At 48.8% G+C, this 25946-nt stretch overlaps 1 protein-coding gene across 3 annotated transcripts; it reads right to left on the bottom strand.

The window, feature by feature from the left end:
- Nucleotides 1–340: 340 nt before the first annotated feature.
- SPI1 (Spi-1 proto-oncogene) lies at nt 341–25946 on the bottom strand. Of its 3 annotated transcripts, none has more exons than XM_043969761.1 (5): nt 25723–25946; nt 22470–22563; nt 9762–9949; nt 8869–9058; nt 341–2005 (listed from the first exon to the last, which is right to left on the bottom strand). In XM_043969761.1, exons 1-5 carry the CDS (start codon nt 25831–25833, stop codon nt 1686–1688), a joined length of 903 nt encoding a protein of 300 aa, XP_043825696.1. In that variant the 5' UTR covers nt 25834–25946; the 3' UTR covers nt 341–1685. The 3 variants fall into 3 exon arrangements, with proteins under 3 accessions (XP_043825696.1, XP_043825698.1, XP_043825697.1); XM_043969763.1 differs by having other exon boundaries at nt 8869–8977; XM_043969762.1 differs by having other exon boundaries at nt 8869–9025; nt 25723–25943.

The raw sequence follows: 25946 nt of genomic DNA, 5'->3' as shown, positions 1-25946 counted from the left end.
TGGGATGGAGTTTTGCAGGGTTTTGTTTTTGGTCGGTTTGGGGTTTTTTTGTGTTTTTTTTATTTTTGTCTTTTTATACTCTGTGCCTTGTGAAGTGTCTGGAAATCGGTTAATCAACAAATATTTGTCAAGCACCTACTACGCGCATCACACTAGGGTTACTTGGGATAGGAAGACAAACAGGAAATCATCTTTGCCCTAGAGGAGCTTCCCTTCCATCTGGCGCATAGTAGGCATGGGAAATATTGGAATTAGGGAAATGTGAAATTAGCTGAGTAAGCTATTTTGCAGTGTTACCATATTTCACAGAACTGAATCAGACTCATTTAAGTGGCCAAAATCCTTTTATTTCAACCATTTTAATATTTCTAAAATGTCTTTCTTACACGTCACCTCGTTCTTTTTGGGGGGGAGGGGGGAGGCAATTGAGGTTAAGTGACTTGCCCAGGGTCACACAGCTAGTATCAAGTATCTGAGGCTGGATTTGAACTCAGGTCCTCCTGAATCCAGGGCCGGTACTCTATACACCGCGCCACCTAGCTGCCCCATGTCCCCTCATTCTTAAACCAAGGAGACAAGTCATAATGGACATTTTTCTCGATGGCTCAGGGTTATCATGGGAAAGAAAATTTTCTTGGATTATAATACATTGAACCTATAAAGGTAAGTAAGGCTGGCTTCCCCTGGCACTAAGTGGCCCTGGATATTTTGAATCCTCATATTTGCTTTTAAAAATAGTTTGTTTCCTCCCTCTTCATTTTTCTGTTGTCAGTGTGCCTGTCTGTCACAGGCTGTTCTACTTCTAATTTGCTGTTTCTCTTCTGTGTAGGCTGGGAAGAAAACAGGATCACCAAGTACATTAGAATTGTGTGTAAAGTAAGAGTCAGTAGGCTCTGAATAGGCCAGCGGGGCTCTTCTATTAAAGTGCAAGGCCTTTAGTGCACCTATTTTGCTTACCCCAAGACTTTTATTACATATTTCCTTGTCTTTGGCCATTTTCCAGATTGAGGTTGATGAATATGTGACTTCCATATAAATTAGCTGGCATTGGAAATCCAGAGTCACCTCAGAATGATGAGTTACCATGCACTAATTCATTTTGTGAGATGATTTTTGGCTTTGCAAAAAAAAAAAAAAAAAAAAGATTCACTGGAATATCCCTTTAATTAGTGACATTTAAGAGAGGAGCCAATTTACAGTAACTTGATTTATAAGAAACTCCTGAGAAACATAGCCAGTTGCATGAAGCAAGGCCAACCTGTTGATGAGCATCCCATTCGAGTCCAAGGTTGACTCAAAGGGAAAGTCCTTAGTGAGAGGTAAGGGCTAGAGTCCTTGGCAGCCAGGGAGGAAAAGAAGCCAGGAGGTGCCTGGAAATCTCAGAAGAGGGAGGGGGAGTTGGAATTAGGATGATGGGGAAGAACAGGGAAACAGACACCTCCTAGTCTGTCACCCACTTCAACCATCTTCCTGTTTGTCCATGAGGCCCAGACATGGGGTTAATGCTACGGGCAGCAGGGAAGCTAATGCAGCAGGTAGGAGTGGGGCCTAGCCTCCTACCCTGGCACTGGTGCCACCCTCAGGGATAGCACTGTGCCCACTGGGTAGCCCACCCCTCCTGTCCCACAGAATGTGGGGTTGTGCCAAGGCCCGGCTTTGGGGGGTGTGGGCGGGCTGGCGGGCACTCAGTGGGGCTGATGCCTCCGGTCGACCAGGGTCACCCGCCCCAGCACTTCCCCACTGAACTGGTAGGTCAGTTTCTTCTTCACCTTCTTGACCTCGCCCGTCTTGCCGTAGTTCCGTAGGGCTCGGGCCATCTTCTGGTAGGTCATCTTTTTACGGTTGCCCTTCTGGATGCCCCAACGATGGGCCAGGGCCTCCTTGTGCTTGGAGGAGAACTGGAAAGTGCCTTTGTCCTTGTCTACCCACCAGATGCTGTCCTTCATGTCCCCGTTGCGGAGAAGGTCCAGAAGAAACTGGTAGAGACGGATCTTCTTTTTGCTGCCTAGAAGGAAGAGAGAGAGGGGGTTCAGCGTATCTCAGATATCCCATCTCCCAGCCCCAGCCACGGCAAAGGTTACAGGGACTCCCCCACCTCATGCCTTTCTGCTAGCATCTTCTGGCTGCCCATTGCTAGGGACAACCAGGATGGAGAGGGCCCTTAATGTTATGTCATACGAGGACCACTTTGGATGGTGGAAGACCCAGGCAGGCATGATTGCTATCTGAAAGCATCTGAAAGGTAGTCATGAGGAAGAGGGATTGCATTTGCCCTGCTCAGCCTCAGAAGGTAGAAACAGGAAGAGCAGGTCAAAACTGTAGAGAGGAAAATGGGGTCCAGGGTTCGAATCCAGCCTCGAATGCTTACTAGCTGTGTGGACCTGGTCAAGTCACTTAACCCCTGTCTGCCTCAGTTTCCTTGTCTGTGAAATGGAGATGATAACAGTGCTTACTTCCCAGGGCTAAGATAAATATTTGTAAGGTGCTTCACAAACATTACTAGCCATTATTATTAATATTATTATTATGAACACTTATGAATAATTACAGCTGCCCCAAAGTGGAACAGGTCACCTCAGGAGGGGGGCTAGAGGCCCACCTGGTGGGGGGCTGTGCAGGGTGTGAACTTGGCTCCATGGTGGCTGAGATGTCATGTGACTCTAAAATTCAGTGAGTCCAAATCCAGGGCCTGGGAAGGAATCAGCCCCTATGGGAAGGGACTCCACACTGAAAGGGACAGTGACATCCAGCGGTCTGTGGGCATTAGGTCCCTGCCTCTAAAGCTTGCAGTCTAATTTGGGAGACAACATGCAGATAACTGTGTCCATACAAATTATAGAAAGAGTGGATAGGGGGCAGCTAGGTGGCACAGTGGATAAAGCACCGGCCCTGGATTCAGGAGGATCTGAATTCAAATGTGGCCTCAGACACTTGACACTTACTAGCTGTGTGACCCTGGGCAAGTCACTTAACCCTCACTGCCCCACAACAAAAGAGAGTGGATGGAAGACCGTCTCTAAGGGAAGGAGCTAATTGTTAGGAGATGGCAGTAGACGGATCTGGAAAGTGGGAAGTGGGATTTGAGCTGACCCTTGTGAGAAAATAATTATTAGTAATGGATTCGTAAGAGAAACCCAGACATTAGTTTAGTTGTTCTCTCCCCTTCACCCCAGAAAGTTCGGTCCCTGGAACGAGCCCAGGGGAACGAAGGAAATGCAGATGGATTCTTTAGTTTACCCAGGGGAAGAAATGCAGGAATTTACCCTCTCTAGACCACCCTCAGGCATGGCAATCAATGGAACCGAATGATGCTATAACCAATTAGCTTAGATCAATGGACGGTGACCCACCTCTACCTAAGGCAGATAAAACCCCTGGACACAGCAGGGCCAGAGCTTCTTTTTTGCCCTCTTCCTGCTCTCTCTCTCTGGTTTTGCTCTCGAGCTGGCTTCCTGGCCCCCTTGCCCCGGCTCAGAATGTAAGCTTGAAAGCCTGAGGCTCTGAGGAAGTTAGGGAGACACTTGGTCAAGACTTTACTAATACGTAATATTAATTAATAATAAATACTGCCATAGGCAATTAATATATAAGTAGCAATCATTTTAGAAAGAACAGCTTATTGGCCATAATTTAAGAAGCACAGTTTGGCAAACCACTCAGAGGACTCCAAAACCGGAAATTTCTTTCTTTCTTTCTTTCTTTTTTTTTGTGAGTCAATTGAGGTTAAGTGACTTGCCCAGGGTCACACAGCTAGTAAGTATCAAGTGTCTGAGGCTGGATTTGAACTCAGAACCTCCTGAATCCAGGGCCAGTGCTCTATCCACTGAGCCTCAAAACCTGAAACTTCTAATCAATCTTCTGAGTAAGAAATTCCGTGTTTGTATGTCTGTCTAACCCTATCTTTGGTATTTTGTTACATGCCTGTCTCTTAAGTTTTCATATGCTTCTTTAGGTCTGTTTCTGTTTAAATATTTGGGGACTCTCACTCAAATTGTCTGATTTGGCCTTCTAAGCTCAGACCAGGAGATAAGGAAAAAAAGCCTTCTGAGAAATTTGGTGGCTTTTGTCCTAATCCTTTTATGGACTGAATTGATAAGATGCTGTTGGGTTTATTGTGTAGAAAGGGTGATTTTAAATTACATCTCATGGGGGCCAAACACAGTAAGAAGTATGTTCTCCAAGGATCCTCCTTAGAATGGGATCAGGGCACTTTACCAGTTAAACCAGAACTAGTTAAACTCTGTTACACCTGGTATAAAACTTAGTTTAATTTATCAAGGGAACCTTTGTGGCCTAAATATGGTTCTTTTAATTATCAAACACTGAGGGATTGAAAATTAGTCCTAGGGAATAAAGCTCCCAATGATTTAGTTTACTGGGATCTGTGGAGCAGATTGGCCAGGGAGACCATGCGCCCAGCTTCTCCCTTCCCCTTCCCCCTCCCCCATCTTTGCCTTCTCAGATGGCCTTTCACCCTCCCTATCCGCCTCAACTCCTCTTCCTACGAATTCTTCAGCTCCTCCAGCATCTCCTCAGACCAGCATTCTTCTTCCTCTACCTTTTCCCAACCCTTACCCCATGTATTTCCAGCCATTTGATCATCTTGCCTTTTTCGGCTTCCCACCTAATTGGATCCCCTTTCCCCCTTCCCCTCCTCCTGCTTCTCTGGGCTAGAACTCCCTGCTCAGGATTACCTGCTGAGCACCTAGAGGCAGTGCCCTCCCTTCCTAACTGGGACCTAATATCCCTGAGCATTTTAATAACTTACAAGAGGCAAGAAGAACATTGTTAAAAGCAATGGAATCACGTGCTAGCAAAACCGATAACTGGCAAAATTTTCTAGATACAACTCAGGAAGCTAATGAAAGACCTAATAGATTTTATGTGAGAGTGCCAAGCAACCCTGGATTAGATCCCTGAAATCCTAGAGATGCACATTGCATTTGTAGTCATTTTGTTAATCAATCTCTACCAGAAATAAGGAGGTATTTTGAAAGGCAGTGTCCATGGAATGTTTGAGCACAGAAAGGATAAAAGAAACAGCATCATATGTATATGAAGGGAATGAAAGGGGAGAGAGAGAGAGAGAGAGAGAGAGAGAGAGAGAGAGAGAGAGAGAGAAAGTAGAGAAGGAAGTACAAGAGAGACTCAAGAAAAAGAGAAAGAAAATATAGGAGAGATTATAGAGAGGAAAACAGAGGAGAAACTTAAGCTGAATAAAGAGGTACAAAACAAGGAATGGGTGCTCAACACCACGACCCCTGAGGAAACGAACACAATCCAAAGTATTTTAGCTCTCCTACAGGAAATATCTAGAAATCTGGTTCAAGCGGCTGCGACTCACCATCAGCCTTCACAGGTTTATTGCTACTTTAATAGGCAAGGGTATATTTTGCAGGAGTGTAGAACAAGGCAGGGAGACCTTTGATGAATGAGATTTGGTGCCTTTAGAGGCTCCCAGAGGGATCGGAACCAAAACAGTTCTAGGTTCCCTCAGAGGAATAATGCTAGTGAGCAAACCTGACTCTGAATGTCCAACTCAAATGCTGCATAAAGGTTCTTTTGGGCTATTGCATCCACATTTGGAATGAATTAATTGGGTTTTTTTTTTTCATGGGGATTGTTATTCTTTTAAAATTGTGGTTTAGCTATTGTACTAGGATGTGCTCTGATCTTTCACCAAAGGAAAAACTTTTGGAAGTACATACTAAGGATAAAGAATATATCGATGAGGGACAGCTAGGTGGCGCAGTGGATAGAGCACCGGTCCTGGAGTCAGGAGGACCTGAGTTCAAATCCAGCCTCAGACATTTAACACCTACTAGCTGTGTGACCCTGGGCAAGTCACTTAACCCCAATTGCCTCACTAAAAAAAAAAAAAAGAATATATTGATGATTGTATAGACTTAGCTTATAAATAAGGGAATCATGGACAGATTATATTGATTCCCAAGGTAATGTAATTTAAATTACTAATATAGTGTTGGAAATTGCATAGTAATGCAGAATGTTATTAATCATTCACATTTGTCATTTACTTGATATGTGATTATAATTATGTATTTGTAGTATTATTTGGGATTATTGTATATTGTAACTACATCCTGAGTCAAGAGGCAAATTCACATTCTTTGTTATCAGCTTAACCTCAATAGTTCAATCCGTATGAGGCTTTGATTATTGGAATTTATTATTTAAGACATTATGAGACATTATTAATTGACATTATTCTGAGTTTGACTACCAGGTATGATCATTGAGGAATACTAACTACTGAGCCAATGTGCCAGCAACCCTGAGGGGGTTTTTATGTGCATGAATTACAGGTGGTAGATTGTCATGGGAAAGGCTGGGAGAATGACTTTGGCAAGGACTGAAGTAGGATTCTCCTGACTTTATTCCCCCAATATGAAGAGTATATGGGAGTAGAAACATATCCCACCTAGCTGACTTTGAGCCTGACTCAGTACACCTGGCTGTCTGCAGAACTCTTGCCTGGAACTGTCGTGAAGTTTGGGAACAATTTATCCTCCCTTACTATATAGTTGACTTCCCTATTCTTTTTTTTTTTTGGTGGTGGGGGGGGTCGGTGGGGTTAAGTGACTTGCCCAGGGTCACACAGCTAGTAAGTGTCAAGTTTCTGAGACCAGATTTGAATTCAGATCCTTCTGAATCCAGGTCCGGTGCTCTACCCACTGTGCCACCTAGCTGTCCCCCCTTTTTTTGGTGGGGTAATGAAGGTTAAGTGACTTGCCCAAGGTCACACAGCTAGTAAGTGTAAAGTGTCTGAGGCCAGATTCAAATTCAGGTCCTCCTGAATCCAAGGCCAGTGCTTTATCCACTGCACCACTTAGCTGCCCCCTGACTTTCCTATTCTTTTATGGTAACTTTCTATAATCATCTCAGATGCCATTATTGGATTTGGCAATAAATTTCCACACGGCTTTGGCATCTCTTACCAGCCAAGTTAGATTCTTTAATTTCTCCTGATGGCATGGGAATAATCAGACAAATGATACAAAGAGTGATGAAACCAGGATGTGAGTCCTTTTCTTAGTTAATATCACAATTGTCTCAGTCCTGTATTAAAGAAGGGTATATCAGCATAACTTGTGGACTCTTTTACAAATACCTTAAGGAGATATCCACTTTTGTTAGAGGTTGTTACAATTGAAGTTAATCCTACAACTTTTATATGATTTTGTTTTTGTATTGGACTGCATCTTATAAATAGGAGTCTGAAGTTTCTTGTGGGAATCTCATCCTCCAGATGGGGGACTAAAATAATGCTAAGCATAAAAAAATTGGGTTCTAATTTTTTATTTATATCTGAGTTTTATGTAACAACTGGATAAAATCTAATTTCAAAAAACATATGTTTTAGGGCAGCTAGGTGGCACAGTGGATAAAGCACTGGCCTTGGATTCAGGAGGACCTGAGTTCAAATCTGGCCTCAGATACTTGCACTTACTAGCGGTGTGACCCTGGGCAAGTCACTTAACCCCCATTGCCCCGCAAAAAACCAAAACAAAACAAAACACATGTCTTTTAGGGCAGCTAGGTGGCGCAGTGGATAAAGCACCGGCCTTGGATTCAGGAGGACCTGAGTTCAAATTCGACCTCAGGGGAAGCTAGGTGGCACAGTGGATAGAGCACCGGCCCTGGAGTCAGGAGGACCTGAGTTCAAATCTGGCCTCAGACACTTAACACTTACTAGCCATGTGACCCTGGGCAAGTCACTTAACCCCAATTGCCTCACTAAAAAAATAAAACAAAACAAATTCGACCTCAGACACTTGACACTTACTAGCTGTGACCTTGGGCAAGTCACTTAACCCCAACTGCCTCAGCAAAAAACAAACAAAACTAAAGCCGTATGTTTTTGAGCTGACTTTCATTATTTGATTTGGTTTTTGACAAAGTTATTTAAAGTTGTGTGAAGATCAGTTTTGTAGGAGATTTTCTAGCTGAGGAAGAACATCAAGAACCCAGGAAAGACTTCTCTGCAATCACACCTGAGATCACACCCGGAATACAGAGCTGCACCAAGATGACGTCCCATGAATCGTTTGTAGGAGATGAGACTTTCAGAGACTTAAATGGACATTTCCCTTTTCCCTGTTGCATACACTATTTGTAAGATCTACTTACTAAAGGGGATTGCCCCTTTAGCTGTGTCAATGTGTAGCTCATTTTTTTTTCTTTTATTCCCCTTCACATTGTTAACCATCCTAAGTCCCATAATTAAGAACCCTTTGTAAAATATTTGTAATATTAGTTATTGACAGTCCTATAGAGGGATGAGGCAGGAGATGGAATATCTTGTGTGAGGGCCTGCCAGTAAGCCAGGGAAGCTGCTTCATAAAGCCAATGGCTGGGACAGCTAGGTGGTACAGTGGATAGGATCAGGAGGACCTGAGTTCAAATCCAACCTCAGATACTTACTAGCTGTGTGATCCTGGGCAAGTCACTTAACCTCAATTACCTCCAAACCGCCCCCCCCAATTTAAATAATAAAGTCTGTGACTGGAAAGGTAAGAAGGGGTCACGTTGTGAAGGGCTAAAACACACACATGCGCGAGTGTGCACATACACATACTCTCTCATTCTGTGAGCAGTAGCTGTGCTCAAGTGTCCCCCAAAGAACATCCCCCCTTCCTCTGTCCCAAGATACTTGTTCACATCTCTAGGCTCCTGAGTGCTACTGACAGATCCCACCCCACTTTGAGTAACTTGAACTCGGCACCTTGGAGGCACAGGGTCCCCTGGGTTCATGTCCCAACCTGACCAAACAGTTTTGTTCCAACTCGTCTCTCATGAGATGCCTGGGCCCAGAGAGCAAAGGCAGGGCCAGGCTTAACCACTGACCTGTCTCTCCGTGTAGGATTCCCGGGCCAGGCTCCAGGACCTCAGTCTCCCCATCGGACACTTCCAGTGGGGGGCTCTGCCGCTCACCTTCTTCCTCGTCGGAGCTGGGCTGGGGAGGGGAGGTGTACTGAAGGCACATGCAGGGCAGGTACGAGACCTGGGAGGAATGCAGAGGGGCCAGTGAGGGGACCTGGGGACACAGGGACCAGGGAGGAGGAGATCAGTGAGCCAAGGAGAGGAGGCAGAAACACAGTGACACGGTGGGGCATGGAGTCCATGAGCAGACAAGTTGGGTGCGACCAGATGCTTGGCATGAGCACACAAGAGGATCAGGTCAGCGACATTGGGAGTGAGTTTTAAAGGGGCCTGTAGAGGCGGTCACCGGGGCGCTGAGTTTGGTGGGCCACTGTGGTCAGGGGAGAATGCTGAGGGGCATTTGCATTGGGGGTGGTGTGGGGTTTGGAGGGTGTTGGATAAATTGAGGGTCAATGGGGGGAAGAGGGATGAGTGAAGGGCTAGTTCAGACATTGGGGATTTCATGGGGCATGGTTAAGGAGCGGATGGGTAAGGAGAAGGTGGCAAGGGGCAGAAGTGGGTTTTGAACCCAGGACCTCTGCCTCTGAATCCACTGTGCCAGGCCCGGGTGTGGGAGGTCAGTCAGGGGGTCAGCAGGGGCGTCGGTTGGCACTCTGGCCGTTGGCAGGAAGCTGTGTTGGGTAAGAGTCCACGTCAGCTTCCTGTGGCAGCCACCTCAGACAGACAGCCTCACCACAGGCCTCCTGGGAGGGCTCTCCTGGGACAGACAGGGATGGGGACCGGGGGGACACAACAGGGGACGAGACCAGGGCAGGGCCGAGGGGAGAGGGAAAGACCCAGAGGCCATAGGCTCCTACCTGGTGGCCGAGGTTGCCGTGGGCAGTGGCCACGGGGGTGTCCAAGACGTGCATCTGCTCCAGCTCCATGTGACGGTAAAGCTGCTGCAGCTGGGGGGGCTGGACGCTCTGGAGCTCCGTGAAATGGTTCTCAGCAAAACCGTCAAACTCGTTGTGCATGTGGTGGGGGTGGAAGTCCCAGTAATGGTCTGTGGGGAGCAGAGAGGTTGTGAGAGAGGCATGAGGGTCCCCTGGGGAAATCGAGGCATCCAAGGGACCTCAGACCTAGAGCAAGAAGGAGCCTCAGGGGCCAGTGCACTCGTTTTATAGAGGAAGAAACAGAGACAGGCGTTGGGGAGGTGACTTGTCCAAGGGCACATGAGTGGAAAAGTTGGGATTCTTGAACCCAGGCCCCATGGCCCCACCCCATCTTTGCTCCTCCTCTTCCTTCTCCAGCTGCACTCTACATCTCCTGTCAATAGACATACATACCCAACAACAAGAAGACACCCCCAATAATAACAGCAGGTGTTTATCTATATAGTGCTTTGAGAGTTACAAAATGCTTTGCTTCTTTCCTTTCACACCATTCCTCCAACAGCTCTGGGAGGCGGCTGCCGCAGATGTCATCAGACCATTTTATAGATGAGGAGACAGGACTCCTAGGGGCGAAGGGACTAGCCCAAGGTCACACGGCCTCTACATGCCAGAGGACCTGCCCTGGAAAGTTCAGGTGTTCTAGGCAAGTGTTTGTGCCAGGGGCACATTCTTTGGAATCACCTCAGAAGAGGACAATGTGGGCTCAGGTTTCAAAAAGAGTCCAGAGTCATTTGGAGCTTGCTGAATAAGGTGTGCGTGCGTGTATACATGTGGCTGTGTGTGCATACTTGTGTATAAACATGCTTGTGTATGTGTGGACACATTTTGTGTGAATATACTCGCACGTGAATACGCTTATGTGTGAACACTTGTCTATGTGAACATGTGTATGTGTGAATGTACTTGTTTGTGAACATACTTGTGTATGTGTATACATGAACTTGTGTATGTGTGCACATCTGTATGTGTACACTTTTGTATGAATACACCTATGAATGTGTGCAAACTTGCTTGTATGTGTGAATATACTTGTGTGTATACAATTGGAGGTAAATACACTTGTGTAAATATACACCCTTGTGAATTATGTAGACACATGTTTATATGTGAACATATTGTGTATGCATGAGAATATACTTGCATACGTGTGCATGAACTTGTGTATGTGTGTACACACTTGTGCATGAATATACTTGTGAATGTGTGTGAACACACATGTGTATTGCAAATATACTTGTGTGTACACACTTGGAGGTAAATATACTTGTGTATGTACACAGAACTGTGAATTGTGTAGACACGTATATACATGAATATATCGGTATATGTGTGAGAATACACTTGCATATGTGTTATGAACACACTTGGGTATGAATACATTTGTGAATGTCTGTGACCATGCTTGTGTATGTGGGAACACACTTGTGTGTGCACACATGTACGTAAACACTTGTGGATGTGTACACACTTGTGGATTGTGTAGACACACATATGTATGTGAACATATTTGTGTATGTGTGAGAATACACTTGTGTTTATGTGTGTCGGACTGGGGTCCAGATGGAGAATTTGAAAGCTCTTGACTGAGAGCTACTCACACTTACAGAAACCTGAGGATTAAACTGGCCAATGGAGTCAGGAGAAATCTCTACTTTCTGACTGTGTGACTTCAGCAAGTCCCTCCCCTCCCTGAGCCTCAGTTTCCTCATTTGTCAAATAAGGCTTTTATGGTGTGGAAATATTTTTGATGACTAGCCTAATTTTGGGGGGGACTAATTTGATTGGGGACTAATTTGATTGGGGACTAATCTGGGGACTTTTGACTGTTTGGCTCTCTGACTTCGTTAATTTAATGTTGGGCCGTTTATAAAGTTCCACCACACTGCTCCAGTCCCAAATTGATAAACAAAATATTAAGAAGCCTCTTAACTAAATAATCAAAGCAGAGTTTATTTATGAGATACTATTGAAAATTAACAATACAGGGAAATAAAATGTACAACCTGACTGCTTTCCTGCGGTCTCTCTCCAATGCGTCTCTTTCCCACCTGCTGCGCTTCAAACTTTTTGAATACAATAAGGGCCTTGGCCTCCTCCGGCCTCAGGGCACGTTACACTTTCCCTGGTTTGTAATAAGGCCTGTAACCTTTTTAATACAATAAGGGCCTTGGCCTCCTCCGGCCTCAGGGCACGCTACACTTTATTCTAACTCCAAGCCCCTTTCACTTTGTAAATCCCCTGCTTCTAACTTTTCTCTCCTCCCTACTGGCACCGCTGAACCCCTGGGGTTCTCTCTCATAGACCTTCTGTCTGTCTGCTCCGTCAGTCTGCCCTTCGGCCTCTCTTTTCCCTGCTCCTAGTCCTTCTCGTCTTCTCCTGCGTCCTTGGAGCCCCGTCTCTAGTTTGCCGCGCTCCAACCTTTCTAATCTCGCCAGCCGCCTCTTGACCTCTTCTCTGCCCTCCGTCAGCAGCCCCCATTCCTTCTCAGCCCTGTCTCTCCTTTTCCGAACCGTCCTTGTCCGCCCTGCCTTCAGTCTTGTCTCTCTATCTAGTCCGTCCTTGTCCAACCGAACCCCCCTAATCTCCTCAGCCCCTTTCTTGTCCGCCCCCCTGAGTCTAACTCCCAGGTCTATATCTACCTTTTCTTCTCTCCACTCAAATCTCGGGGCTTCCTGCGCCCCCACAGACCAAGCTAATCCGCCAGCCAGGGCTGCAGCTGGTGTGTGCTCCCAAGCCTCATGCGCCCAGCACAGGCCACACCAGAGCCCAACATCTCTCAGATACCTCCGCTCAGGCTTTCTAATCTCAGCCTAAAGGTAGGGTCCCCAAATCAAAATAAATGTCCACAGTGGGAGGAAGTGCTTTAAGTGCTGCAGGAAAAGGAGCCCTTTTGGTCATTTCTCTGTAAGTGGTCCCCTCCAGCTGTGGCCTGGAGGCTTGGCTCTGGAAGGCCCTGCCAAGCCGCAAAGCGCAAGGGCCTGAGGATGGGCTGGACATCTGTGCTCTAGGCACTGTGCAGGCTGATTTCAGGGAGGCCCAGGTCCAGCTGGCTCCAAGGGGCGAGATTTTGGCCACAGGAACTTTCCAGCACCCGTTTCCCACACCTGGTGGGGTGGTATGGGGCCAAACTGACCCTTCTACACAGTCACAGAGCCTGGAGCTGTGGGTGGCTGTGATATCGCTAGTCTTCTTCCAATTCTACGTTCTAGCCAAACTGGCCCATCTCCCACCTCCATGCTTTTGCACGCCCGGTATGCACTCCTCCTCCCGACGGCCATCTCTCCTACGTGAGGTCTTTCCTGACGCCTCTGGCTTTGGGTGCCTCCTCTCAGAATTACCTTGCCTTTGTTTTATGTGGTCAGATGAGACAATATTTGGGAATCGCTCAGCCCAATGTCTGGCACACAGTAGGTACCTAATCAATGCTTGTTCCCTGCCCCACCCCTTTTAATATATACCTATCTCCATACCTGATGTTGGCCCCATGAGAATGTGAACTCTGGGAGAGCAGGGGGCATTTCATTTTTGTCTCTGTCTCCCTAGAGCCCCGCACATTTAAAAAAAGAAGAAGATTTGGACCAGATTTGTGATTTAATTGGCAGAGGGATGTCCCAGGAGAGGAAACTACCTCAACCATGTAGATTGGCACCTGCAGAGCACTTAACAGCCTCCCAGCTTTCTGGGGGCACAGAGAGGCTGTTACCCTGAAGCACACAGCCTACCTTCATCAGAGGTGGGACTTGAACTGAGATCTTCCTGACTCCCATTGTCTATCTACTGTGCCAGTTGCCTCTTGCCATGCACCACACACATAGTAGCTATGCAATACATAGTTGCTTGCTTGGTCAATTTAATTCGACCCAACTAACATTTATTAAGTACTGTGGCGCAGTAAAACTATATGTGGTCGCCTTATTTCTGTCCCACGTTTAGGGAAAATTAGCTGGTGTTTCTAATATATTTCTTACTTATAAATTAGAAGCTTTAGCACCAGTTTGGGGGCATTAAGCATTTATTAAAGTATATTAGATATTAGTAAAGAGAGAACATGTGGAGTTCAGAAAGTTCAGAAGCCCTACAAACCTAGAACAAGGCGTGCCCGCACCACCTTGGAGTCTCGGGCCAAAAAGAGAAAGTTCCTTTGCCTGTGAGAGTAGAAGCTACCTGCGGGTTGGGAAGAGAGGTGGTCCCTACACACTGCTCCAAGCTAATTGGCCAGCATCACCCAAATCCATTGGCTCACTGGACTTGAGGGTGGTTCATGAGCAGAATGTGCTGAGGTCAGAGAAGCCAGACTTCCTATAGGAGGTAGCCTGATGTAAGACTTCTCCTCCCTCCTTTCTCTCTGTGTTGCTCCCATCAATTGATTTACACACTCCTTACACACATACAAAGATATTTATAGCAGCTCTTTTTGTGGAGGCAAAGAACTGGAAACTTAAAGGGCGCCCACCAGCAGGACGGCTGAACAATGTGATGGGATGTTACTTCGTTGTAAGGCACAGTGGGCCGTTTTAGAGAATCCCTGGAAGACTTGTGCGGACTGACGCAGAGTGAAGTGAGCAGCACCAGGGGAACAAAGTCTACAGTAACAACAATATTGTAAAGATGAACTCAGAAGGATTCAGCAACTCTGATCAGCACACAGGCCAATCAAACATGCTACCCACCTCTGGACAGATAGGTGAAGGAATCATAATGATGAATGGCACACATTTCTGGACATGGCCAACATGGGAATTCTGTTGTGCTTGTCTGTGCACAGGTTACAACGGTTTTGGTTTTGGCTTTTAAAAAATAATTATGGGGGCGGCTAGGTAGCACACCGGCTCTGGAGTCAGGGGGACCTGAGTTCAAATCCGGCCTCAGACATTTAACACTTACTAGCTGTGTGACCCTGGGCAAGTCACTTAACCCTCACTGTCCCGCAAAAAAAAAAAATTTAAATTAAAAATTTAAAAATAATTATGGTGTCTGTGGTCTTTTCTATAAGAAGTTAGGTCTGAGATGCTCAATTCCTCACACTTTACTAGATGTGAATCTTTACAAAGCACTTTCCTAAGGTCCCTTCCACTTCAAACACTGTGTGGCTCATCCCATTTCTTATGTAGGTCAGAGAAACTTCTTATCTTAATTCCTATTTATACAAATGAGGTCAGGTGTCCAGAGTGTGACTACTACATCTCTGGAGGGCTCTGGGGCTACCTGAAGGAGTAGCCATCAGCTTGAGCCCCAACCAGTGTGTTCCCCCCCAATATATCAGTTGTGGCAGAGAGATGACTACATAGCTAATGAATTTCAGGACCAAGATTTGGATGCGGGTGTACTGATTCCAAGCCCAGTGTCTCTGCCGCCACACCACATACACACACAGCTGCTCTCTTCACCCAAAGCCTTCCTCTGTGCAGTACTGGAGCACTAGATTGAGAGACAAGGACTCGGGTTCGAAGCTAGTGACCCACGAAACATTATGCCCTTGGTCCAGGATATGGCCCTTTGTTAATATCTTGTTTCTATGGGGAAATTCAATTTGATCTTGATGGAGGAAGTGGACCAACTCCCAAGGGCCTCCTTGGGATCATCTCGCACCCATACATCAGAATTGTTCCCCGCCCCCCACCCTCAGGTGAGTGCCGTGGTCCCTCCAGTCCAGGATTCTTCCCTTGACAGTGACACCTGAGGTAGTTCAGGGGAGGACTACCCCCTAATCTTGGAAGCCAACTTCTAAGGCTGGGCCCACATCCTCAGCATCTCCAGTGGTCCATAATACCCCCCCACACACACAACATCATCACTCAGAAATGATTTCCTGACACTTTCTCCACCCAGCTCCATTGACCTTCCCATGCTGAAAGATCCCTCCACCCTGTGACCCTTCCCTTCAGGAACCTCCATTTTCAGGAAGGGCCCTCAGACCTCTTTTATTCCTCTTGGGGTCTTTTCTTCTATTTTCTATATCCCCCCCCCCCAGCTCAGCACAGGGACTGGTATACAGAATGGGTTTTGTTTTGTGTTTTTTTTTTAAAGTGAGGCAATTGGGGTTAAGTGACTTGCCCAGGGTCACACAGCTAGTAGGTGTTAAGTGTCTGAGGTTGGATTTGAACTCAGGTCCTCCTGACTCCAGGGCTGGTGCTCCATCCACTGCGCCACCTAGCTGCCCCTACAGTAAGCTTTTAATAAGTGCTTCTTGTTGACAAGCATTTATTAAAAGCCCATTATGTGTAAGAACACAACAAACAGTCCGGACCTTCAAAGTGCCTGCCTTCTACCTCCAGCCTGTCATGGTGTAACAGGTCCCGGGAGTTTTCTACCCACTGTGGGAAGCAGGCGCTTCCTTTTGGGTGTCCTGAACTTTTCTCTTTCTGTCTTCCTAAGTCTAATGCTCTGGAATTTGGTGACTAAGTCTGGCACCTCCAGTTGACATGACATGATAAATTTGGGTTATGGGGTTTCAGCTTTTGTCTTTTCAGACCGAAGTGATCCAATAATCTTAGTCTGTTCTTCTATCCTAAGGTCACAGATTTCTGAGCTAGAAGAGACCTCAGATCATTTACTTCAACCTCCTCATTTTATAGAAGAGGAGACTAAAGCCCAGAGAGGTCACAGAGTGAAAAGCAGCCTGTCCAGGATCCCATCCTGAACATAGGTCTGATCGGGTCACTCCCCCTCTCTAGAAGCTTCTGTGGCTCCCTCTTGCCTCTGGGGAAAAGCCTCTCAGTTCCCTCCACAATGGGTCTCCTGCCTACCTTTCCCAAGCTTATGCATGTTACTCTTCTGTACACTACAATCTGACCACACTGACCTTCTTGCTGTTTCTCATCTGGGCCGCAATGGTCCATTCTCCAGGCCTGGAATGCACTGGCTCTTCACCTCTGCCTAGAGAAGCCCTGGCTTCCCCCCAGCTTATCTCAAGGGCCTCCCTGCACAGGAAGCCTGCCCTGATCCACCCCCAGCCGCTAGTGCCCTCCCCTGAAATTACTTTGTGTCCATTTCTATGCAATCACCCCTGTATGTGCTGCTTAGAGCATAAGCTCTTTGAGGGCAGAGGCTGCTTTGTCTCCATCTCCAGCTGAGTGTCTGGCCCACGGTAGGGGCTTTAGAAAGGCTTCCTGAGTGAATGAACCTAGACCTCCCCCCAGCAGCTGCCCCTCCCTAGGGTCCCTCCCAGCTCCAGCACTCCATGTTCTAAGACCCCTGGTGGGAGGGGCAATGTCATTGAAAGATCAGTAAAGTTGGGTTAGAAGGCTCCTGGCTCACCCACCTGATAGCTCTGGGACAGTGGGATCACCTCACCTTTCTCATCTGTAAAATGAGGAATAGTTCTGGGTTCTAAGGGCCCCCTAGCTCTGACCTTCTGGGTTCTAAGGTCTCTCCCAGCTCTAACCTCCTGTGTTCTAAGCCCCCTCCCCCACAGCTCTGACCTCCTATGTTCTTTTTTTTTTTTTTTTTTTTGCAGGGCAACGGGGGTTAAGTGACTTGCCCAGGGTCACACAGCTAGTAAGCGTCAAGGGTCTGAGGGCGGATTTGAACTCAGGTCCTCCTGAATCCAGGGCCGATGCTCTATCCACTGCGCCACCTAGCTGCCCCCCCCTCCTATGTTCTAAGGTCCACCTTAGCTCTGACCTTCTGGGTTCTAAGGTCCCTCTCATCCCTAACATTGTCTTAAAATTCCTTCCAGCTCTGACATTTTATGTTTTAAGGTTTTTTCAACCCCAACGTTCTATATTCTGTGACGGTCGATTCCCCTCCTTTCCCTCTCCCCAATCTCCTTGATCAAAGGTCTTTTCTCTGCGCCTTCTCTGTCTCCACACCTGCCCCGTCTCCGAGGGTGTGGGGAGGAGGGCTTTGTTTTGGCCCTGGTGACTTCCCAGGACAGTCTTCAGGACCCTAATGTGGATTCTTTTCCTCCTACTGGCACCAACTCTTTCCTCACCAACGCTGAACCTGCTGCTTCTCTACCCACTGCCCCAGCCCCTCCCCAGAGCTTCCTGCCGCTTTTCCCCATCAAGGGGATTTTCTGATACTCTGAAGAGCTCAGTGCCACATGTGGTCTTAGACAGACTTCTCAGCACTTGCTCCTGTCTCTGCATTATCAAAGCAATGCTCAGAATACTAAGCACTTAGGACCCTCAATAAAAAGTAGTTGAATGAATTGATAAAAAATGTTCAGTGAGTCCCATGCTAGCCACAGGGAACCAGATGGGTTTTTTCTTCTGCGCTCTGTAGAAGAAAGAACATCGGACTTGAAATGAGGAGATATCTGGACTTGAAACGCACCTCCACTACTTACTAGCTGTGTGAGCTCGCACAAGACATCCAGCCTCTCCTAGCCTCAATTTCCCTCAATTGAAAAATGGGAATAATCTACTGCTAGTGTCTGCCCCAGGGTTTTGGGGTTTTTTTTGAAGGGCCAGGTGAGATAATTTGAAATGGAGTGCTTTGCAGACCTTCAAAAAAATCATTAAGCACACCAGTTCTTAATGGGGACCGTTTTCTGTCTCTATGCCAGTCCCCACCCACGGTAAAAGTCTCCAGCCAAGGGTGATGCCGCCTTTTCAGCAGACAAAGTAGGCAAATGACTATTCTGAATGTGGGATCATAGATTCAATCACAATATATTCAATCACACACAGACAAACCTCTAAATCCCAAATCAATCAAACCAACTCTCAGAAGAAACCCCACTCCCGAAACTCCTGAACGTCCATCAGTTAGCCTTATCTCCTTAGAGCAGAGAGCCTAGGGTGGTCACAGAAGCGGGAAGCTGGGGAGGGGCAGACGCTTCCCTCCAGTTTGTGGGGAGGAGAAGACAGAGGGGAGAAAGGAAGTGGAGAGGAAGGATCACTTCTCTCCTGAACTGGGCAGATGAGGGAGTCAGTGTGGATGCAGCTAAACCCCAGGGGTTGCTGGCGGGAGGAAGGGGGAGGGGCCCCTGCTCCCAGGAAGGGAAATTCCCTCCTCCTGGTGCCTCGGAAGGAGGGGGGATTGGGAAAGTCCCAGGTCTTCTCTGATCATGATTGGGAGCCACTGGGAGAGTGGCACCAGAGAAAGGAGCCCAGTGTGTCTGAGTGGGTGGGGAACATGCTGATGGTAAGGCCTGCAGGGTGAGTGGGTGGACCCCCTTTTCACTTTCAGTGTGTTTGAACGAGTGGGGAGAGGCAGATGGTCCTAGAATCACCTCCCCCTCCTCTGATCCCACTCCCCAACATCCGTATTGAACCTTGAACCCTCTCCCTAACACTAATCACTTTTTTGGGAGGGAAGAAGGGGGGTTTTAGTAGAAACTGCCTATTTGGATCTAGTTCCTAGACCTAGAACCTCAGCAAATCAGAGCAAGATCGGATTTCTTCGCAAGACCCAGCTCACCAACAGCAGTGGGATATTAACTCCAACCCTGAGGCGGCCAGAAGTGCTTCTGCCTGTCTCCTCCCCTCTGCCTGGTTGCATTTCTCTACCATCCCACATTTTGTGAGGAGTATAGACCGGCTGGTTTCCAGTTTGTAGATGGGAAAACTGAGTCTTGGGACCAAGACGGAGGAAGGAACTCAGCCCAAAGGTTCTGAGTCATGCCCCACCTCCGGGAAACCTTGGCTCTCTCAGGTGACTGAAGCTGCCCTGCACTGCTCCCTGTGGCCACCAGGGGTTGCCAGACCCTCGGTCCCAGTGAAATAGATCCTAGGACAGGGAAGTGACTAGTGTTTGAATTTAGGGACCTGCCGCCCCCAGCTATATGGGGAGAGAACGGAGGTCTAGTCCAGGCCAAGGCTACCACCTCTAGCCTCCTGCTTGCCCTAGGAACCCCAGGGAGCTTGAGCAACTCCAGGGCCATGAGATGTTTTGTGTGGGGCCGGGGAAATTCCAGGCCAACTGAACCCACCCTCTTCCCGTGCACTCTTGGGGTAGCCCCAAATTTTAGCCCTGGCTCTGGCATCGTCCTGGGTCCTAGCACTGGGCCAGGTGTTCCAGGGTTTTCTGGTTCCTTTCCTCTCTCTGCTCCCTCAACCAGGCTCTACATGGCTCCAGGGGCAAAGCCAACGGTTCTCCATCACTCTGTGATTCTTTGTCAGGCTGTCCGCAACGTCCACTGCTACCTGCCCACCACCCCATTGCCTTGAGCCTGCAGAGTTTTAGACGCTACTGGAGTGAAGACTGGGAGTGTGCAAGGCAGTGGGGACCAGACCGCGGTGCTTATGAGGTAAAGCTCATGATGGACCCCAGCCTGCAATCCTGCCATGCCTCCCTTGGGCTCCTCCCCAGAACTGCACAGTCAGGGGGAGGGGGCATGAGTCAGTGGTGGTTTCTCAGGCAGCCCCTCCCAGAAGGACAGCGCTCTCGTGGCACCTTGTCATAGGGAGTCATCTCCTGGATCTCAAAAGCCTTCCTGGTCCTGGGGCACGGGGGTCCCTGGGGGTCCTAAGGGCTCTCAGATGGGTCTCTCAGGGGCTGACTCCATGTAGCCCCCTGCACCGCCCCACCCCCAAGGTGGATGCCAACATGGTTGGTACTTAATAAAAATGGAATCGGATTGACTAGGTGTGGCTTCCGCATGTGGCTCCAAAGAACGTCTACTTCATATGGGCATCTAGCATTCGCCCGCTGCCCACCTTGTCAGGCTTCTGCCTGGATTTGAAGGTAATGCTGTTGCTTCTGATTCTGAATCCAGCTTCCTTGGGAGTCTGGGGGTTCACCCTACATCTGCGCAGCTCAGCCTGAAGAAACTTTCATGCTCCCCCCAACACACACAGCTGTCCGAGACCTGATGGGGAGGATTCAGGGGTGCTCTAGGGATTCTAGCTCTTCTGCCCAAACCCCCTAACCAGGATCCCTGGGTCTCTTTTCCCTGACAGACTTCAGATCTTGGTGGAATGCTGGGGAGCAGGTTTTCTATCTTCTTCCCAAATGATCCATGGAGGGAGCATCTTGGATGCCTCCGTGCCCCTTGGAATCTTGGGACTTTCCTGGCCTCCTATGACTGACCAACCTTGTCCTTCTCTACTCATTAGACCCCTAGCCCCCACTGCCTCTGGCCAGGAGCCCCAACCTCAGCTAGAAGGGGACACTGTCAGACTGTGGGACAAGGCACAGGGTCCAAACCCCTCCCCCACAGGGGATGTACAACCCTAATTCCATTAGAGGCTTGAAACTCCTTTCTGTGTCTCCTTCCATTGCTGGGGACGGGGGCCTTTCCAAATCCTTCCTTCAAGTCTCTCCTCAAAGAAGGTGCCACTTCCTCCACTGATGCTTTTCTGATCCCTCACTGCCCGTCCCCGCCCCGAGCTCGACCCCTCCCACTTAGGTCTGCCCAGCTCTCTTCTTCACCCCATCATGCTCTCTCTACCTTGTATTATTCCCTTCTGCTTACATGCCCCACCCTCAGCTAGGAGAGACGATGCCGCCCCACGGTGGGCCAAGCCTCAGGAATCACTCCCCAGCATAGGGCCCAATGGAAGGGGCAAGCCTAACTCCAATCGCATCCCTCTCTGAGTTCCAGTGAAATCAGCAGAACAAGAGGGATGTACCAGATCATTTCCATAGTTCCTCCCACTCTGACATCCTGTATTCTAAGGTCCCTCCCACTGTGACATTTTAGATTCTAAGATCCTACTCAGTTCTGACAGTTTGTGCAAGGACCCTCCCAGCTCTAACATTCCATATTCTAAGGGTCTTAATCTGACCTTCTGTGTTCTAAGGTCCCTCCCTGTTCTGACCCTCTGTGTTCTAAGGTCCCTCCCAGTTCTGACCCTCTGTGTTCTAAGGTGTCTCCCAGTTCTAATAGTTTGTGTTCTAAGGTCCCTCCCATCTCTGACATTCTATCTTCTAAAGTCCCTCCCACTCTGACATTATACATTCTAAGGCCCTCCCCAGTTCTGACAATCTTTGTTCTAAAGGTTCCCCCAGCTCTAGCATTCTGGAATATAAATTCCTTCCTAGTTTTAACAGTTCTAAGGTTCTACACCGTTCTGACCGTTGGTGTTCTAAATTCCCTGACAGTCAGAGTCCTGAGGACCCTGACACATCTGACATTATGGGTTCTAAGGTCCCTTCCACTCCAACATTCTAGATTCTAAGGGCCCTTCTGGCTCTGACATTATGCTATAATGATACGTCAATAAGATTTGCTGTTTTTTAAGTAAGAGGACCTGAATGCGAATCTCCCTCTGCCATTCACTCCCTGTGTAAACTCAGGTAAGTTGATCAGACTCTCTGGGTTCCAGCATTGGACTCTTTAAAGCACAGGGGTTGGACTTGATGTCTTCTAGATCCCTTCCAGTTCTAGATCCAGGGTTTGATGCTGCTTTTGATCATGATCAAGGTAACAAGGAAGTCCGTGATGGTCATGACAATAATAACTCCCCCCACCCAATAATCTCTTCCAAATAACAGACATTCTAAGCAAGCTTTCAAAGCCACTGGACGCATGACTCAAGGAGGAGCAGAGGGAAGAGAGGGCATTAGGCGCACCTGTCTACTTACACGGGGACAACAAACCACCCAAGAGGAGGGATCGCTTCATCCTGTGTCTTTGCCTCCTCTGTGACATTGTACATTGGAGGACAGGATGCACCTTCTCCCCCCACCCCACCCTAGCCACAGGGCCTTTGAGGCAGGGGAGAGGTGGGAACCACTTACCGCTGTGGCTCTCTCCATCACTGCTGATATAGGGGTAATATTCGTGGGTCTGGCGGTACAGATCTGTGTCGTAGGGCACCATGTCTTCTGATGGCTGTAGAGAAGGGAAGGGATGAGGTCCTGCTTAAAGGTCTGGGGGCTTTCACTTTGGCCTATACATCACCCGATCCCCAGCACCCAATCCATAGCCCCCTCCCCAACTTGTGTTCTCTCTCCCTAGCTATCTGCAGGGTGGGAACCATGACATGAGGGTCCCTCCCAAGACAGAGCTGAAAATGAAGGGTGTGCAAGCCTGGGACTAGGGGTGAAGTGGAGTCAGAGATCCAAAGAGGTATGGGGTAAGGACACCAGCTCTCATGCCCTAGGGACATCCTGATGGAGCCTAGATATTCCAGAACTGAAGCAGACATATCAGAGGTCCCTTCTACTGAGCATCTGCTCCTTGGGTTCAAATCCCACCTCAGACCCTTACTGGCTGTGCAGCCCTGGGACACTTCTCTGTGTCTTACTTTCCTCCTCTGGAAACTGAAGGGCCAAATTTGATACCTCCAAGGTCCCTTCCAGCCCTAAATCTATGGTCCCATGATCCTTCCTTCCAACCCCACCTTGTTCCCACATCCTGGCTCCCCTTTATTTATTGTCTTCTCCCATTAGAAGGTCAGCTACTTGAGGGAAGGGACACCCTTGCTTGCTTGCATTTGTCTCTAGTGCTTGGTAAAATGCCTTGACATATAACTGCTTAATTAATCTTCTACTTACCTGTCTACCTGCCTGCCTGCCTGTCTGTCATCTATCTACCTACCTGTCTGTCTACCTATCTGCTTGCCTGCCTATCTGTCTATTTATCAGCCTGCCTGTCTATCTACCTACCTACCTACCTATTTGTCTATTTATCTGCCTGCTTGTCTGTCTGTCTGTCTAACTTCCTGCCTGCCTATCTATCTACCTATCTGTCTATCTGCCTGCCTGTGTGTCTGTCTACATGTGTGTCTGTGTATCTATCTGCCTGTCTGTCTGTCTGTCTATATATCTATTTGTCTATTTATCTGCCTGCTTGTCTGTCTGTCTGTCTGTCTGTCTAACTTCCTGCCTGCCTGTCTGTCTATCTACCTATCTGTCTACCTGTCTGTCTGTCTGCCTGCCTGTCTACCTAGCTTTCTATCTATCCACCCATCCATCCGTCTGTCTGTCTGCCTATCTATCCATCTATCTATATTTGCACCTACCTCTCTTCCCCCCTCTTTTCCCCTTCCCCCCAGCTCTCACTCCTCTCCTCCATTCCCACTGGTTCTCATGAGGTCTCATATTCACTCACCTGTCCTTTCCCTTCACACACAGTTAAGTTCACTCTGCCTTCAGGTACCCCTTTGTTTTCAATTCCCACCCACTTCCAAAAAAAGCATTTGAGGTAGACCATCCACCCTCTCTCACGGCCCACCTCCCTTACCCCCATGCTCCTTGACCACTCTTAGCCCCCCCATCCATGCCTCATCCTCACGTTCCCAGCACCCCCATCCCACTCCTCACGCACAGACACAAGTCGATCCTCTCACTCAGAACCTGTGCTGGGGGCTGGCTCCCAACACACAGCTTTGGCTGACTTGTCCATTTATAGCATACAGAGGGCTAAGCGCCCCCCTTCCCTGAGGCTCAGTTTCCTGATCTGTAAAATGAGGCAGTTGGACTAGGTGACCTCAAAGGTCCTTTCCAGCTCCCTGATATGGCTCGGGCTCCGAAGGCTGGACAGGCCCTCCCTCCCTTCCTGTGTCTCTCACCCTCCTACTCCCGGGTAGATCTACCGCAAGAGCAGTCAGGCCTATCCCTTCATTCACGGGGGTGTGTAATGGTGAGAAGCACAAAAAACCCAGGCTTGGGCTCTGAAGCAAGCCCTAGGAACAGTTTTGTCTGGAGGAGGCGTCCCAGATATTCGCTCAGTACCCTCCCAAGCCTGGGGGAAGTTCCCTGAGAATCCCTCAAATTCTAGGTTGTGGAGAAAGATGAGGAGTTCCGAGAAGCTAGGGGGGGTCAGGACTGAGGCATCCGGAGACTGAGGGCTGAAGGGACGGGGGAGCAACGGGACTATTGACTCCCTGAAATCGACAGCTTAGGGAAACAGACGCTCTGAGGGTCGCTACTGAGACAGAGCCTGAGTCCCTAAGGCCGGAGGCAGTGTTTGGGGTGGGGTAGGCTGGGAACCAAGACAATCTCATCTTCCCCTCCCACCGCATCTCAGACCGAGGAGACCTCAGAGCCCAGATCTCAAACAGGGAAGGAGGGTCCAACAGATACAGGGGACCAGGAGGGTCTGGGATTCCTGCCCAGCTCAGGCCGGATGAGAAGCCTGCGGGATGGCTCTGGCTTGGCCCTTTCCACCCTGGCCTCAGCTCAGGCGAGCTTAGACACCCAAGACCTGGCCGTGGGCTCCACCCCTGGTAGGGCTTTAACCAGGCTAGGACTGGCTGGGCTGACCCCAGCAAAATGTCTTTTCTCAACCCCCGCTACCTCCCTCGTTATCCTAGTGGTTGGAAGATGGGGCCCCTTTTAGAGAGTGCTCCTTCTCGACAGTCTGCCCCAAAGGGAGGGCAGAGGAACAGTGTGAGGGTCTGTCTTCCTATTCCTTCCTCCCCTCTACCACTCACCCCCCACCCCAGGTTCCTGTGCTTCCCTGAGAGCCCATATCCACTTCAGCCTGGTGTCTTGGGGGACCAGTCTATCTCTAGCCCTTTTACCTCCCTGCCCATAGAACCCACAGTAGGGTCAACTGGCCCGTCCCATGCCCCAAAGCTCTGGGCACTTGCCACCTGTTTCTATTTGTACCCCACCACGGCCTATGCCCCTCTTGCCCCTCTCCCAGACTTTAGTCTTACTCTCTCTTCCATTCCCTTCTTTGGGTTCAAAGTTGAGGGGATCTCCTATTCTACTCATGTGCATGCATCCCCCAGCCCAGGCCCTCAATGCCCCACCCTTGAGTCTCTGCCTCTCCATTGAGTGTCCCCTCTAGTCTTGGGGCCAAGGCCACACAGCTCCAGGCTAGAAATAAGTAGTCAGGGTCCTTAGCTCATAGACCCCACTGCCGTCCAACCCTCAGCCCCTAACTAAGCTTTCCGCTGGTCCTTAGCCTTCTAGGGTAAAACCAGGGGAAAGCTGCCTTCCCAATCTTCTCATCCAGGGCCCCGGGAGGAAACACCAGCTTCCCACTGATTAGAAACCAGAGGGGGCTGGAAGAGAAGGGGGAGGGAGCCCCCATACTCACAGGGGAGACGAGGGGGAACCCTTCCATCTTGCACGCCTGTAACATCCAACCGATCTCAGGGCCCGTCAGCTCCCCTGCCTCGGCAGGGCCCACTCCGGAGCCCCTGGGCATTGGGAGCCACAGGGTCGGTCTGGTGGGGCTGGGGGTGGGAGGCGGGCACCCAGTGGGGGCGGGCAGGGAGGCTTTCGAAGGAGCCTCAGTCCTGCCCCTTGGCCTGGCTGATC

The sequence above is a fragment of the Dromiciops gliroides genome, chromosome 6 (genome assembly GCF_019393635.1).
Source record: "Dromiciops gliroides isolate mDroGli1 chromosome 6, mDroGli1.pri, whole genome shotgun sequence".
Lineage (NCBI taxonomy): Eukaryota > Metazoa > Chordata > Mammalia > Microbiotheria > Microbiotheriidae > Dromiciops > Dromiciops gliroides.
Note: the sequence above shows the minus strand (reverse complement) of the source record. Positions and strands in the feature narration are given on the sequence as shown.

Coding starts and splice junctions, on each gene's coding strand:
- SPI1 (XM_043969761.1), bottom strand. CDS start 25,833: ATGCCCAGGGGCTCCGGAGTGGGCCCTGCCGAGGCAGGGGAGCTGACG. Junction 22,564..25,722: donor GGTTCCCCCTCGTCTCCCCT/GTGAGTATGGGG, acceptor CCTTCTCTACAG/CCATCAGAAGACATGGTGCC. Junction 9,059..9,761: donor ACGGCAACCTCGGCCACCAG/GTAGGAGCCTAT, acceptor CTGTGTCCCCAG/GTCCCCTCACTGGCCCCTCT.